At 38.3% G+C, this 15,711-nt stretch overlaps 1 protein-coding gene across 4 annotated transcripts in view; it reads left to right on the top strand.

Annotated features, from left to right (window-relative positions):
• The window catches only part of CCDC148 (coiled-coil domain containing 148), a 280,505-nt gene that overhangs the window by 138,680 nt on the left and 126,114 nt on the right, over window positions 1-15,711 (top strand). For all 4 annotated transcript variants that reach the window (XM_054477298.2, XM_054477300.2, XM_054477299.2 and 1 more), the window contains 2 exons: window positions 5,630-5,768; window positions 8,518-8,724. In XM_054477298.2, the coding sequence (XP_054333273.1) occupies window positions 5,630-5,768; window positions 8,518-8,724 (346 nt within the window). The remainder of the gene's footprint in view (window positions 1-5,629; window positions 5,769-8,517; window positions 8,725-15,711) is intronic.

Raw genomic sequence — 15,711 nt, 5'->3', positions numbered from 1 at the left:
TAGATGACTTCCTGCCAGACAATTCTGCATAACAATGTCCAGAAGCAGAGAGGGACCTTCCTTCTTTCTTTGTGACTCTTTTTAAGAGCTAGGAAACCTTTGCCCCAGAGGACTTCCCCTCACATTTCACTGGCCAGAATTGGATCTTTTGTCCGTGTTCCTACCAAACACTTGTTAGAGAAACAGGAAGTTTGTGAATGGGTGTTTGTGAATAGCTGAAAATCAATCCAGATTCACTGCCAAGGCTGGAGATGGGGCTCACTTTTCCTGAAGCAGGGCCGAGTGTGGATGGAGGAGAGTGGATCTTGAATAAAGTCAGCATTCTGGTGGGCAGGAGCAAGGGTGGGAGCAATGTCTGCTACAGTTTTCTTTTCCTTACACTTCTTATGATGAATGTAATTATTAAAAACCTAGCATATGGGGTGGTTGAACAATTACATCTTACTTTTAAAAGGCTATTTTAGGTGAGGTGCTGTGGCTTATGCCTGTAATTCCAGCACTTTGGGAGGCCGAAGTGGGAGGATTGCTTGAGCTCAGAAGTTCAAGACCAGCCTAGGCAACAGAACAAGACCCCATCTCTACTGAAAATAAAAAATTAGCTGAGTGTGGTGGCACGTGCCTGTAGTCCCAGCTCCATGGGATGCTAAGGCAGAAGGACTGCTTGAATCCAGGAGTTCAAGGCTGCAGTGAGCCATGATCACGCCACTGCACACCGGCCTGGGTGACAGAGCGAGACCCTGTCTCCAAAAAAAAAAAGTAAAAGGCTATTTTATCTTGGTCATGTTATTTTAAAACTTCCACTAGAAAACTACTGCTGGATGGATGTTTCAGAGACAAAGAGTGGTTTAAGAGGCTTGCCATCATCCACACTATTCTACTTCCAAAAAATATACATTCTAAGTAAAAAAAAAAAAAAAAAAAATGAGCTTTCTATGTAAACTTCTCTAAAAAAAATCTAAGTAATAACAATGTGTTTGCTATTTGGAAAATGCAACTTCCAAATAAATCGCTTAGCCTCCTGTTCTGACCGGATTCCCAAAGCCATCACTTTTAGAACACTGCTATCTTTTCATCATTCTTCAGAAGAATGAGGCTTTGGAATTTGGCACAAGTTTTGGCTTTACCCTATATGTCACTTTTTTTTTAATTCTTTGTTTCAATGGATTTTGACCTTGCTCATGAAAGTTCACTTTATTCTGGTTGTCACCTTCCAGCTAAGTAGCCAGACTGGTAGAGCCAGGGACTGTGGAGGTGGGAATGGATCTCTGAGGAATAGAAGATGCATACCCAGGGAAGATCAGATTCTGTTGGTCAGAAATGGGTCTGGGAGCAGGGAGCCTCCTGTAAACCAGACTGAAAATCAGACATAGATTTATATCTGGACAGTGGGCCTGGGAAGAAACCAGGCTGATTAGATTGGGTGTTTGGATGGTTCTGTCTTGGAAAGAAAAAATTGAAAGGTGAAGTCAAATTGTGTATTACAGAGGGTCAGACCTGATGCAGCTAGACAAGAGGATGGTCTGTCATCCACATTAATTGAATGGTGGCTCACTGCACTCCTACTTCTCTGTGAAGGAGCAGTAGGTGTCTCCTAATACTGTTATGCTTTAAGAGATGAGTTTTTCTTCAGGTCAGGTTCACTATTGCATCAGCTAGCTTCAGGAGGCACTAATTACCATTTTGCCTGGAAAGCTCCTTTTCTCTGAGAAAACATAAAACAGCTTTCAGCCAGTTTGTAACCACAATGTTTAGTTTCATAAACTTGTTTCTGTTGTTAAGTATCTGTTACCTGTATGTGTCTTGTTTACCACCATTGTCTGCCCTCCATCCCTAAATGTATTTGAATGTCACGGAACCAGAACCCAAGGAAAGTGGTTTAAACATGGCTATGAGGAACACTAGTAGCTAAGTTAATTGTGAGTCACTTTAGGATTTTTGGAATAATTCAAACAGGTAGAATTAGGGAGACAATTGGCCTGGGTCAGGGTGAATTTTTACAGCTCTGTTGTTATTTTCCGAATTATCTGTTTTGTCTCACTTCCTGAGAAATCATAATAAAATGATATCTGTGATCAGATACCATATTGTGGGGCAGGGGATGGTGAATGAGAATTGAGTGGTAAATACCTCACCTTTTGTAGGCTGAAATTCCTTGAAGTGTTCGAAGTACTCAATAAACTTACAAATTGTAAAATCTTGGCAGGCTATGATAAAGATGAACATTCTAAAGCACTTTAAATTAGAAAGTTTAGACGGACAAAAAGGAATAGAAATTGCAGAGAACTGCTAAGGATTTTTGTCTAAAGATTTTTTTTTGTAAATTGCAAAAAGCTTAGGATAATTTAAAAGTTTTCTTTAAAATTTTCTTGTAACATAGAGTCATTTTTCAAATTCAGAAAGTAAATAAGACATAAGAATATTTTTCACTGTCTGTGCAATTTAGCTAGTTCTGTCATTAGAATCACCAGCAAAGCAGTTGAATTCAACAAGAACTTTGAAAGGGAAAACCTAACCTTGGTTTCAGCTATTTGATATAGATTTTTCTGTACAAAAAAGATGAAGGTTTGATTTACAAAGGTAAGTGTCCAGATTTACACTTGGAAATGCAAATATATTGAATCTGATTTTATTTTAGAAGTTCAAAGTGCGTGTTCCTCAGAAGTGGCTACTTTGTTATTGTGATGAGGCTACTATGTTTAAATATTCTTAGATTTTTACTATTCAAAGGCTGGGTATATATGTAGAGTATGTATGTAGCTGAGGGAGATTTCTCCCTTCCTCAAATGCAGCATTCTAATGGAGATGCAGGGCTGTTTCATTATTACTGCCTATGTGAATATTTGTTCCAATATTTAAGGCTGCAGCTCTGGAAACTGCTATAAATACATAACCTAAAAATAATAATATGGTGAGTATTTATATATCATTTCCTTTAAGCATGTTTTTTAAATTTTTATTCTACGTGTACTAAAAAGTGACTTGCAATTTGAGTAATTTTGGTAACTGGAAAAAACTGTTGGGATGTGAGGCTTCTAAAATCAACAAGAAGGTCAAAATGGATATGGTGACAGTTCATGGCATGCTTGCTTTGAAATATCTGACTTTAATGTCTTACGATCATTTCATATGTTTAAGTGGTTTAATATTGTCACTAAAATTGCAGCTAATTAATACATTCAGGCAATGTATAAAAATGCACTGAGTGCCACAAATTCTTCTGCTGCTATATTTATTTATAGCAATGTACACTGCTTAATGTGTGCTTCTATTTGGAAAGCATTTTTGTAAATGTTTGCCATTTTCACTTTCTCCTTGAGGACAGCCACAATCTTGCACTGCCACTCAGTATGAGATATCATCAAAGAAATTAATTTAGGAGTACTTCTCCATTTACCAAAAGATTTAAACTATTTTTGAAAATTACGGGTAAGATTGCTTGTAGATTATCTTAGGATAGGTTCTATTGAAACAAAGCTGAGACAGGGATTCCTAAACAAGAGATTTATTGGGAGGTGCTCTCAGGGGGAGGGCTGTGAAGGAAGCCAAATAGAGGAAGGGAAATGTGTAAGCAAGAAGGTGTCAGTGGAGACTGGCCACGGTTTGCTCCCATGGGGAAATGCCAGAGTGCAAAGGTATCATAGAGTTGATCCTCTCTGGAGGCAAGTAGGCTGGCTTTCTGTACCTCCATGTAGGTCAGTCATTGGTTATGGTTGGCCTTTGAAAGAGGGTGGGAGGGTAGCCTTCTCTAAAGAGGGTGGGAGAGGCAGCTCCTAGTTGGTCCATAGCAATTCTCCAGAGAAGGAAGGGGCATCTGTGAGTTATCTGCCAAGACTCACAGCATCTTGGTGATGGGAATTCCGTCTAATAAAGGCGATCTGGGTGTGGTACCAACAGTATCCATTATAGAGATGAATCGCAATTTAGAGGAACAGAGAACTGGTTGGACCTAGCTTCTATTGCTTCCCCCGTCCCAGGGCACACACTACCCATACATCTACACTTATAATCAAATAAAGGTGGAAATTCAAACTTTTTTCAAGTCCTTTTGATTAAAAAAAATTTTATAAACATTAATGAAGACATGTACTTTAGTTCTATTTTTTGTTTGTTGCTTGTGGTATGGTAATGCAGAATTTATGTGGCTAAATCTTCTATTAAAATGCATTTATGTTAACCTGAATGAAAATGGGCTCCTTGAGAGAGGGCCTGAGATGTTGTCCATGAAAACCTGAGGATGTTTTAAATGCCAAGTTTACTCAGGCAAACCTTTCTCCTGGCTTAATACTCCTATTTGTACTGCTTTATTTGCAGAAGCCTTTGTCTATACATGCATAACTGATTCAGACAGGACTGAAACACTTGGTGTGTTCAATGAATTCATTTCCAGTTCTCTCTGCAATAAATTATTATGTCATACTGAAGAACTTTAGAGTATTCCTCTTCCTGGTAGAACCTCCAACCCTCTTTTTTTCCCCCTATTATGAAACAGATAGGACTTTTTTCTTTGAAAAAGAATTTTTCTTTCTTGCTACTTATCAGAATAATAATCTTGTATGAGAACATTGGAATTCCCATCCGTGTCAATGATTTAAGAGGTGTTTTATTCTGTTTTAAATTGTCAAATATTTTTCAGGGACATGGAAGATATATAAGAAATTCTTTGAATTGCACAGTTAAAGTATAAGACCATTGATATAGCAGAAATAAACAATGACAAGTATCCTCTTGGATTAAGAAGTATTTGTTGCTAATAATATTCCCTCTGATTGCATTTATATTTGATTATTCTAATTTATTAAACAGGAATAATGATATGCAAAATAAACTCAGAATATAAAAAGATATTAATTCAGTTTAGCGTTCAAACTGATATTGCAAACTTTTCACTCTGCACAAGACTTTGCTAATACTCTATAAAGAATGCAAACCAGGATGGTGCCTAGGTGTGTTCTGAAATGAAAAAGGCCTTTTGGAGCATAGTGGATATGTTATTGGGAAGCTGACTTGAAGGGATCCTATTTGCAAATGATTTCTTCAGTGGTTTTAATGCCGTTGGTTATCTTTTCACTATCAATATTTAGTATTGCCTCTGAAGCACTAAGAAGATAAAGTAAAAGATAATTTTAGACTTTCTTTCAAAGTCAAACCTTAAATAAGTCCCTTCCTCAGTCTGTCTTTATTTTCCTTTACATAATTGCTCATTTAACTGTCTACATTTATACTTTTCTCCAGTTTAGACATAGGAACCTTGTTGAATAAATAAAATTCCTTTTTAACCTGTATACATAATAATTTATTTTCCAATGTTTATTTCATTCATTGGTCATGATTTCTAAAATATTGTTTTAGGCAAGATAGAATAATTTATTTTTGAAATACTATGTCTCATCAAACTTAATTGAATTGTGCCTGATACTCATGGCAAGACCAAATAAAGAATTGAAGGAACCCATTGCATTAGAATTTAGAAGCTTTTCTGAAACAGACATTAAATTTGGCTAATGTATTTAAAATACACAGAAACCTTGTTTTGCTTCATTACTGTCACTTGCTAGTAGCTTGAACAGTTTGAGTCCCTCAAATTTCATGATTGCTCAATAATATGTTGTGACATTTTTGTTGCTTCCAGAAACTGTCAACTAAGTGAAGAAGACCATTGGATTTACCAGGCTATTTTGGATCAGTACCCTGGAGATCTCTTTGGAAGAAGGACTCTGTATCTGGACATGTTACAAAGATATTTTCCTCACAAATCTAGGCATGATTTGGTGAGTACTGGACCTACCTACATACTGGCAAGTTAAATTGTTTTAGTAGTCAATAATTATTAAGCAATGTACATGTATTTTCAGTGGTTCTTTAAAAATTATTTTTTCCTACCCTCTAGAAAATAATAGGATTATATAATAGTTTGAAAGCCTGTGCAGGTCATTTTTTCAAGTTTGTCCTGTCCATAACGAGGTGGGGGGCCCCCTTGGGCAGAAGTCACTCTCTATGCCTACTTGCTGCGGAGATCTTCACTGCGGTCCCAGGGCTGCTCTGCTAGTATTTGACTCCTGGATGTCCATACAGCCAGATGCTCACCTTCAGGGGCTTTACCATCTCCAGGTCTTGCCTGAAAGTGAAATGCCTGCTCCACCATTCACAGAGCCTGCTCTACCTCAGTCTTTCTAGTCACAGGGAGGCCAGCACTTGCCCTGGGGGTGGTACTTACTTATCTCTTCCCCACCACAGCAACTCTGCTTGATCCTCCTAGTTGGATCTGAAATGCAAATACCCCAAATACAGAACTCAAAGATGTGACTGATATTTTCCTAAAAAGGAACTGGGAAATTACTGTTTTATTGTTCCATTCTTTAGTCAACAAGAACACAAGGGCAAGAAAACAGAAGTTACCCTGTCACCAGTTAATTTCACAATAACTCACCTTATAACATACACGTAAACAAACACACAGACTTTTAATTTTTAAGTGAGCCATGCTATAGCATCTTATATACTCTGCATTTTTGTAATTGTTTTAAATTAAGCAAGTAATAACAATACTCACATGTATATAGAAGTTAACCATATATCAATCACGTGGAAACTCCTTGAATACTTGTAAGAGTGGATGGGAGAAGTACTATTCCCATCCTTAGATGAAAAAACTGAAGCAAAGGTCACACAGCTACTGTGACCATTTTCTCCCATCCTCTTTCATCCTCTTCACCTCTCCCCCTTTATTTGGTAACAGATACCTGTTATATAATAAATAGTTCACTCTGGATTTTTAAATAACTTTCATTTATTAAATTAGATCTTTCCTTTTGTTCCCTATTGATTCTATTTGCTTCTGTGACAAGTTATCATTTATAACTTGAAGATTTTTATATTTTCTTATTATTATCATGATGAAGATTTTTACATTTACTTTTTTTTTTTTTTGAGATGGATTCTCACTCTGTTGCCAGGCTGGAGTGCAGTGGTGCGATCTTGGCTCACTGCAACCTCCCCCTCCTGGGTTCAAGCGATTCTCCTGCCTCAGCCTCCCGAGTAGCTGGGACTACAGGTGCAGGCTACCATGCCCAGCGAATTTTTGTATTTTTAGTAGAGACGGGGTTTCACCATGTTGGCCAGGATAGTCTCGATCTGTTGACCTCATGATCTGCTTGCCTCGGCCTCCTAATACATTTACTTCTTTTTTTTTTTTTTTGTTATATATTTCATTCATTTATTTTTCTTGATTTCATTTTAGCACAATCATTAATTACATTTTTATGATTAAGATTTTCATAATTTGGTTCCATTCATAGTAATGCCAAATGAGATAACATTTCCTGAATCATTATACTTTTTTATTTTTTTATTTTTATTTTTATTTATTATTATTATTATTATTATTATTATTATGGTGGGTGCAGCGCACCAGCATGGCACATGTATACATATGTAACTTACCTGCACATTGTGCACATGTACCATAGAGCCTAAAGTATACATTTACTTTTTACATTAGATTGATTAGCATCCATTTCTGTGTGGTATATGCTTAATGTTTGACAGATGTTAAGTATATTTTTGGCTTTATAAAACAAAGCTGAGAAGTTTACAGAACAGATTTTAGTAGCTGATACTTAGTTTAAGTGAGTCCAAGTAAGTGGTTTTACTGTGTACCTAATTATACCTAAAGTATTATTTTAGGTGGGACATACTTTATCCTATTTGCTAGCTGCTTTTCTCACAACTCCTGGGGGTTAAATGTATTAAATTCAGAGTCATGGTCTATACTGGCAAAATAAAGAATTATTTAGATCAGTGACTCTCAACTTTGGAAGACACATGTTTTTCTGAGGAACATTTCAGAATGACCCACAGAGGTTTTCCAGGCTACTCAGGTTCTCTCCATTCCTGATCTTCCCTCAAGACTGCTAATTCCCATGGTTGAAATTCACTGCCAAAAGGAGCTACTGCTGCCAATGTGAAAATGCCATGTCCCTCATGAGCATAGCATGGGAAGGGCTCAGTGTCATTGCTATTATTACTTTAAGTTTAGGCATCCTAACATCTGAATGTTTCAGTAATTAAGGGTAAAATTGTGAATTTTCAGGATTGTGGTAGCAATTTTTATGTTTATTAGCATTTTGTCTAACTGAAACCCTGATGTAATTGTTAAAATACGAAAACTGATGTAAAGATGGGGTATTTTTAAAATTATATATAGGGAAAATATTGCTTTCTGCTCATAGAATCATTACCATTTAGAAATGAAAGTGGTTTTAGAGGTTACCTGGTGTAACTGCATCCTATATGAGGAAACTAAGGACTTATAAACATTAAATGACTTGTCCTCAGTCACCAATTAGCCACGGGTTCAGAATTTTGGAGGTAGTACCTGGTTTCTAGTTGCTGTATTTATGATTAAATATTTGTCCCCAATTTTTCAAAATCATTGGTTATAATTCATTTTGTAACAATGATGCAAAATATAAGCTCATTTTCATAATGATAAGTATTCACCCTCTGTTATCTTTTCAGGTTGAACACGAGAAATATTGTGACCAATATCGCTTTGCTATAGAGCAGCGAAATATCCTGATAGCAAACTGGAATAAAAATAGGAAAGACTTTATACAGAAGGCTGTGCTGACACTCATTGAGGCTTGTGCAACTCATGAAATGGAGAGCACATTGGCTAAGGACAAGAAAAAGCAACAGGAATTGTGTGCTGATCTGAAAGCCAAAGTAAGATGCTACACAGGTGTTTCAATATTTGTCTGGATATTTAAGAATCCGTTTTTCCCTTTTGTTCAAACTCAACCTAAAGTTCAGTTTCTCTTAAAAAAAAAAAGCCTACCTTTAATAAAACTGTTAATTTGAACTGTATAAAATTGCATTTTTGTAGGTCAAAAACAGTCAATAATCAATAATTTCATATGGTTCAACCAAAAAGTTACTATAACAGGATGTTAATATTAAAGTTTTGATTGAGATATCCAATACCAACCATAGATGTGCACATCAGACGGAGGTGCTAGACAAAAATGCAAGTGTAATGATAAAGTAACTGTCTAATGCTGATCCAAAGACTCTTGGACTTCTCATTCACATCAAACATAGCAAAAAGTCCAAGTGAGGAGGAGAAGAGAGGCTTCATGATGAAATACGTTGGGGCAAGCTTGCTGGGCTGTGTGTGAGTCCTCAGCGAAGTGTTGGGGAATGGATGGGGTTTTCCTCCTCAGACCCAGAAATATCTAGCAGGGCTGGATTGAGGATGGCTTGGGGAGTTGGTAGGTAACCCTTGCTGTTAGAAGGATTAAGGACTGAAGCAATGCTCAGAGGGAAATAGAGGAGCTGCTTTAGTGGCAGAACTGTAAGAGTGGTTGTTGTGCTGGGAACAAATGCATTCCACAGGAGGGTCACAGTGTATGAGTCCTGGAGGCCTGATGTGGATATGGCCTCCCCAGGAGTGTTGGCCAGGGCCATTAAAAACGAATTGTATTGAGGTATAACATACTTGAAGTGCACAAATCTTAAGTTGATAAATTATATGGTAGGAAGATGATGGTGCAACAAAAAATTTTATTCTCCTTGTAGAAAACAACTGGCAGACATTAAGCAATACCAATTAAGAGCATATAAAACAAATGTCTTTGTTTTAAAACATTAGAGGAAAAATGTTTCATCTGCATTTTTTAAAACAAAAAGATATTTCTTTTGACATTGCAGAAGCTTGAGACCTAAAAGGAATAGAAGCTGCATCAAGGCTGGTCTATCATGGGCTGCAGGGCTAATACATGTTTCTTCTCCATCTTCAGGCTGATAAGAAACACACAGGGGCCAGGGGCCATGACAAGTTATTGTATTCCTAGTTTGTTTATATTCATTTTGCACACATTATCTTTAACTGTAGAGCTATGTTGAAATTAATATTTTCCTTATATTGTATTGCACTGAGGTAAACATACATGTAGTAAAGTGCACAAGTGCACTTTAGGTCAAAAACAGTCAACAATCAATAATTTCATATGGTTCAACCAAAAAGTTACTATAACAGGATGTTAATATTGAAGTTTTGATTGAGATATCCGATACCAACCATAGACGTGCACATCAGACTGAGGTGCTAGACGAAAATGCAAGTGTATTGATAAAGTAACTGTCTAATGCTGACTCAAAGACTCTTGGATGAAGCTTTATGACACACACACATACCCATGAAAAACCACTGAGATCAAAACCTAGAATGTTTCTGGCAGCTCAGAAGACCCCTTAATGCCTCTTCTCAGTAAATACAATCCCCACCTGTAATCACTATTCTGACTTCATGACCATCGATTAGTTTTGTCTGTTCCTGAACTTCATATAAATCAAATAATATATACAGTATATAGTCCTTTGTACTTCTTGAATTCATCATATCGGTTTCATCTTTGTGGCATGTTACAGCTATTTGTTCTTCTTTATTGCTGTGTAGTGTTTAATAGTATATGTATATATTTTCCTGCTAACAAAAATTTGAGCCGTTTTCAGGTTTTTGCTATTATGATAATGGCACTATCAACATTCTTGGACATGTCTTTTGGTAGACATATACATTCATTTCTATTGGATAGATAGTATACTTAGGAGCAGAATCACTACATCATAAGGCTCAGATGTATTTAGCTTTAGTAAATACTGCCAAATAGTTTTCCAAAGTGGTTATACAAGTTTGCAACCGAATTCAGTTGCTTCACATCTTCTCCAACATTGGTATTGCTAATCTTTAATTTCATCTAATGTGGTGACTGAGTAGTGGTACCTCATTATGGTTTTTATTTGCACTTAGAATAAAGCTGTCCAAGTGTCTTTTCATATATTTATTAGCCATTTGGAGATCCTCTTTTGTGAGAAGCCCACTCAAGTCTTTTGCCTATTTTTCTATTGGGTTGTGTGCTTTTTTTTCTTACTTATTTGTATGTTCTTTATATATTCTGTATGCAAGAGCTATTTCTTTTTATTTGCTCCTAATCAATGACTTGTCTCCTCACTTCTCTTAACGGCATCTTTAAATGAACAAAACTTCTTAATTTTAATGAAGTACTTTTTTTTATTTTTAAATGTCTTTGAGATATGTTATATATAGTAAAATAACTATTTTTTTTTTTTTTTTGAGACGGAGTCTTGCTTTGTTGCCCAGGCTGGAGTGCAGTGGCGTGATCTCGGCTCACTGCAAGCTGTGCCTCCTGGGTTCACGCCATTCTCCTGCCTTAGCCTCCTGAGTAGCTGGGACTACAGGTGCCTGCCACCACACCAGGCTGATTTTTTTGTATTTTTTTTTAGTGGTTTTTTATTTATTATTATTATACTTTAAGTTCTAGGGTACATGTGCACAACGGGCAGGTTTGTTACATATGTATACATGTGCCATGTTGGTGTGCTGCACCCATTAACTCATCATTTACATTAGGTATATCTCCTAATGCTTTCCCTCTCCCTTTCCCCCACCCTGCAACAGGCCCCGGTGTGTGATGTTCCCCTTCCTGTGTCTAAGTGTTCTCATTGTTCAATTCCCACCTATGAGTGAGAACATGCTGTGTTTGGTTTTTTGTCCTTGCGATAGTTTGCTGAGAATGATGGTTTCTAGCTTCATCCATGTCCCTACAAAGGACATGAACTCATCCTTCTTTATGGCTGCATAGTATTCCATGGTGTATATGTGCCACGTTTTCTTAATCCAGTCTATCATTGATGGACATTGGCTTGGTTCCAAGTCTTTGCTATTGTGAATAGTGCTGCAATAAACGTATGTTTTTTGTATTTTTTTTTAGTAGAGATGGGGTTTTACTGTGTTAGCCAGGATGGTCTCGATCTCCTGACCTCATGATTCGCCCACCTCGGCCTCCCAAAGTGCTGGGATTACAGGCGTGAGCCACCGTGCCCGGCCAAATCACTATTTTTAATGCATAGTTCTATGAATTTTGAAAATGCATGATGTATAACTACCACCATAATCAAGATATAGAACAGTTCCACCACCACTCAAAAATTCTTCACACCCCTTTGTAGTCAACCCTTCATCTACCTCCAGCCTTTGGCAATCACTGATCTGTTCTCTATCCCTATAGTTTTGCCTGTTCTAGAAGGTCATGTAAGTGTAACTCAACAGTATGTAGCCTTTGAGTCTGGCTTTGTTCACTTATCATAATGCATTTTAGATTCACCCATGTTGTTTGTATCAATAGTTTGTTCTTTTTTATTGCTGAGTAGTATTCCATGACATGGCTATGTTATAGTTTTTCCATTCATCAGTTTTTTCAAGTTACTGGTGATTAATGTTACCTTGCTTATAGTGGGAGTAGACTTTAGGCTTCCTGGTGAGCCTGTGCCTCAGAGGGTGTCCCTCCTTTTTTTTTTTTTTTTAAGAGACAGGGTTTCATTCTGTTGCCCAGGCTGGAATGTGGTGATGCAATCATAGCTCATTGCAGCCTAGATGTCCCAGGCTCAAGTGATCTTCCTGCCTCCGTCTTCCAAATAGCTGAGACCACAGGCATGCACCACTATGCCTAGCTAATTTTTCAGTTTTTCAATATTTTGTAGAGACAGGGTCTTGCTATGTTGCCCAGGCTGGTTTTGAGCTTCTGGCCTCAAGCAGTCTTCCTGCGTTGGCTTCCCAAAGCACGGAGATTGCAGGTGAGCCACTGTGCCTGGCCTGCCACACTGTTGTTCCTTCCCCTGCACTAGATTGTTACTAGACACTTGCTAGCCTGGTAGGGGAAGGGGCATTCTGCAATACTGGTTCAGCCTCAGTCTCAGGCAGGGCCTGTGTCCCTGGGTCTTGGGGCTAAGGGCTTACTCAGCAATCCTTCTCTTTTCCCCATGGCAGACAAATTCTGCCTCATGAATTTGATATTCTTGTGAGGGAGACAGTTTCCTGCACCTCCCCCAGGAGAAGATGGTTTTCTTCATTTCCTTCTCCCAGTTGTGATGGGTCCACACTTGTACCCTAGTGGGTTTGTGGCTTTTCCTCCAGCAGTGATGGGTGTTCATTCTATAGGGCTTTGGATCCTCTCTGGCAGATCTGCACTGTCACAGGATGCATTCTCTGCTCTCCTACCCTGACTCTGATATTTTTTTGTGAGCTCTCTGTGAGATCTATGGAGAAAAGCCTGAGAGTGGGTGCAAATTCCTCTTGTGTTTGTAGCTTCCACAGGTTCTATAGTCTTATGCTCTGTGAAGTCATTAAAACTTGTAAATCATTAAAATTTATCAATTTATTACAACATTTTAGCTTCAGTCTTCTTACCCACTTCCATAGTGGCCTTATCTCCCCAGGTGCTCTGCTGCAAGTAAGCCAGTTGTCACATCCTGGCTCTCCTTGAAGGCATCTGTCTTTCCTTAAATTTCAGGCTAATTTATTGCCTTGTGACCTCTGCTCTCTGATGAGTTCAGGAAAAGTCCTGATGTAAGTGACTCAGCTTTTTCTTCTGGTTAAAGTGAGAACAATATTCTATCTAACTTTCTACACCTGAATGGAAGCTCATAGGTCCTAATGAAATATAATTCATCGATCTTTTTTGTGCCGTATTTAAGAAATCACTGGCTAATGGTAAAGGGCCATTGTCAAAGATATTCTGCCCAAGATTTTTCTGCCTAACAGGGTTCCTGCCAGAGGTAAGGGAACCCCAAAAACAGTGGGATGGAACAACAATAAATGGAAACCTGATGGATAGAAAAGAAATGGCTAGTCAAAGGTAAATGAGCATGACCCACATCAGGAGCATCCTTCCTGGAAAGCCCAGCTAGCAATCAAGGCAACAGCACTGCTTGGAGAGCAAGGGTCAGCATGAACCTCCTGCCTAGCTTACTTAGGACAGTGTCAGTCACCCATCAACTGAGAACTTGCTTTCCTTTTCTTTAGCCCTCCTCTTCTTTTCTTTCTCCCACCTCCGGGCCCTGAAGTTTTAAGCATCTAGGGAATGAAAGAAGCAGCCATCTTCTGCATGAAGAGGGAAGTGCTAACTAATCTCTTGGAACCAGGCACTGATTTTGAACCAAGACTGTGTTTTGTGACTTAAAGTTACCATGGACCTCTCTGTAACCCAAGAGTGAGCCATGCATTCTGCTGAGTTTTCAACTGGTGGTTGGAGAGCATCTGAATGGAGGACAAAAACGATGCCACATTTTGATGATGTCTCACACATCATGCTGTACCATATACTAAGCATACTTTACTGAGTGTCTCCTATCCACCAGGCATCCTAATAGATGCTTTCTGTGCATTTCCTGATATTCTCTTCAATGACAAATCTAAGCTGAGATGTGCAGAGGTTGCTGCAGAGCATCTAGCCACTGAGTCAAAGCTGCAGCTCTAAGAGACAACATAACATGTAGCCTCCTCAGAAAGGTATGGTCACATGAGGATAAACAAATATCTGAACTTTCAGGGATGAAACCTGAGAAGTATAAATGCAGGCAGACAGTGGGGGAAATAAGAACATAAAGTACACTGTAGTAAAATGGATTCTGTTTTTTCTAGAGAGGGTGTTTATCATTGGAATTTGTATTCCTGATGAGGGACTGAGCTCAGTAAATTATAGCTGGGATCAAAATGATATCATAAAAGAAAATAAGTAAATCTATAAATTCTGCAGTCATTTAAAATGTTAAACTATGCGTATAATTTTTTTTAACCTGGAAGGAAACTTGGCAATTTATCCCCGCCCTTCATTTTATAAGCCTGAAAGCTGAGCCCTGAAAGATGAAGTGACTTGCCTGAGGTTCACACCAGCTCATTCAACTTGTAATTCAATATTATCTTGGCCCCACAAAGGTTTGCATACAAGAGTTCTACAAAATAATAGAAGATATTTATTATAGTGTAGGCTCCAGTGTGCTATAAAGTAGGCCCACAGAGTGTGAAAAATATTACTTCATTGTATCATAAATTTGACCTTTCTAAAACTAATATGCCAGTTATAATAAACATTAATTAAACATTTAACCATAATTTTGTTCTCAGCCTTGGAATTTAAAAGGGCTTTTGGGGGGTAATTTAGATGATTTATGTCTTTTAAGAGAAGTGTTAAAGGAATTTTGAAATAATGCTCTTGTGCTCTCTTTCTCTGTCTCTGTTTTGTTTTATTTTGGTTTCTGTCATAACAGTTGCTGTAGCAAGCAGAGGCATTTAGGCCTCTCACCAGAGGATGAGAGTAAAGGGAGGAAGTAGAGCTCTCAATCTCCTGCTCCCATGAAACCTGCTCTTTGATCCCCCAAGTTTTCCCTTACTGCTGCCTGAACCAGTCTGTTAGCTGTGCACTCAATTCCGCAGCATCCTTATCTTTCCACGGCATGCCTAGGAACATCCTCCCCAGAGCCATCTCATAATTTTTTTTTCTTTTCTTTTTTTAGTGGAATCTCACCCTGTCACCAGGCTGGAGTGCAGTGGCACAATCTCGGCTCACTGCAACCTCCAACTCCCGGGTTCCAGTGATTCTCCTGCCTCAGCCTCCTGAGTAGCTGGGATTACAGGCATGTGCCACCACACCCAGCTAATTTTTGTATTTTTAGTGGAGACAGAGTTTCACTATGTTGGCCAGGATGGTCTTGATCTCCTGACCTTGTGATCCACCCACCTCAGCCTCCCAAAGTGCTGGGATTACAGGCGTGAGCCACCGCTCCCAGCCCTCATAATTGTCTTTCTTTGCTTCCATGCTAGGTGGCTGAGTGCTGCCTGATGGCCGAAGGGAA

The sequence above is a fragment of the Pongo pygmaeus genome, chromosome 11, assembly GCF_028885625.2.
Source record: "Pongo pygmaeus isolate AG05252 chromosome 11, NHGRI_mPonPyg2-v2.0_pri, whole genome shotgun sequence".
Lineage (NCBI taxonomy): Eukaryota > Metazoa > Chordata > Mammalia > Primates > Hominidae > Pongo > Pongo pygmaeus.
This window is presented reverse-complemented; position numbering and strand designations above follow the sequence as displayed.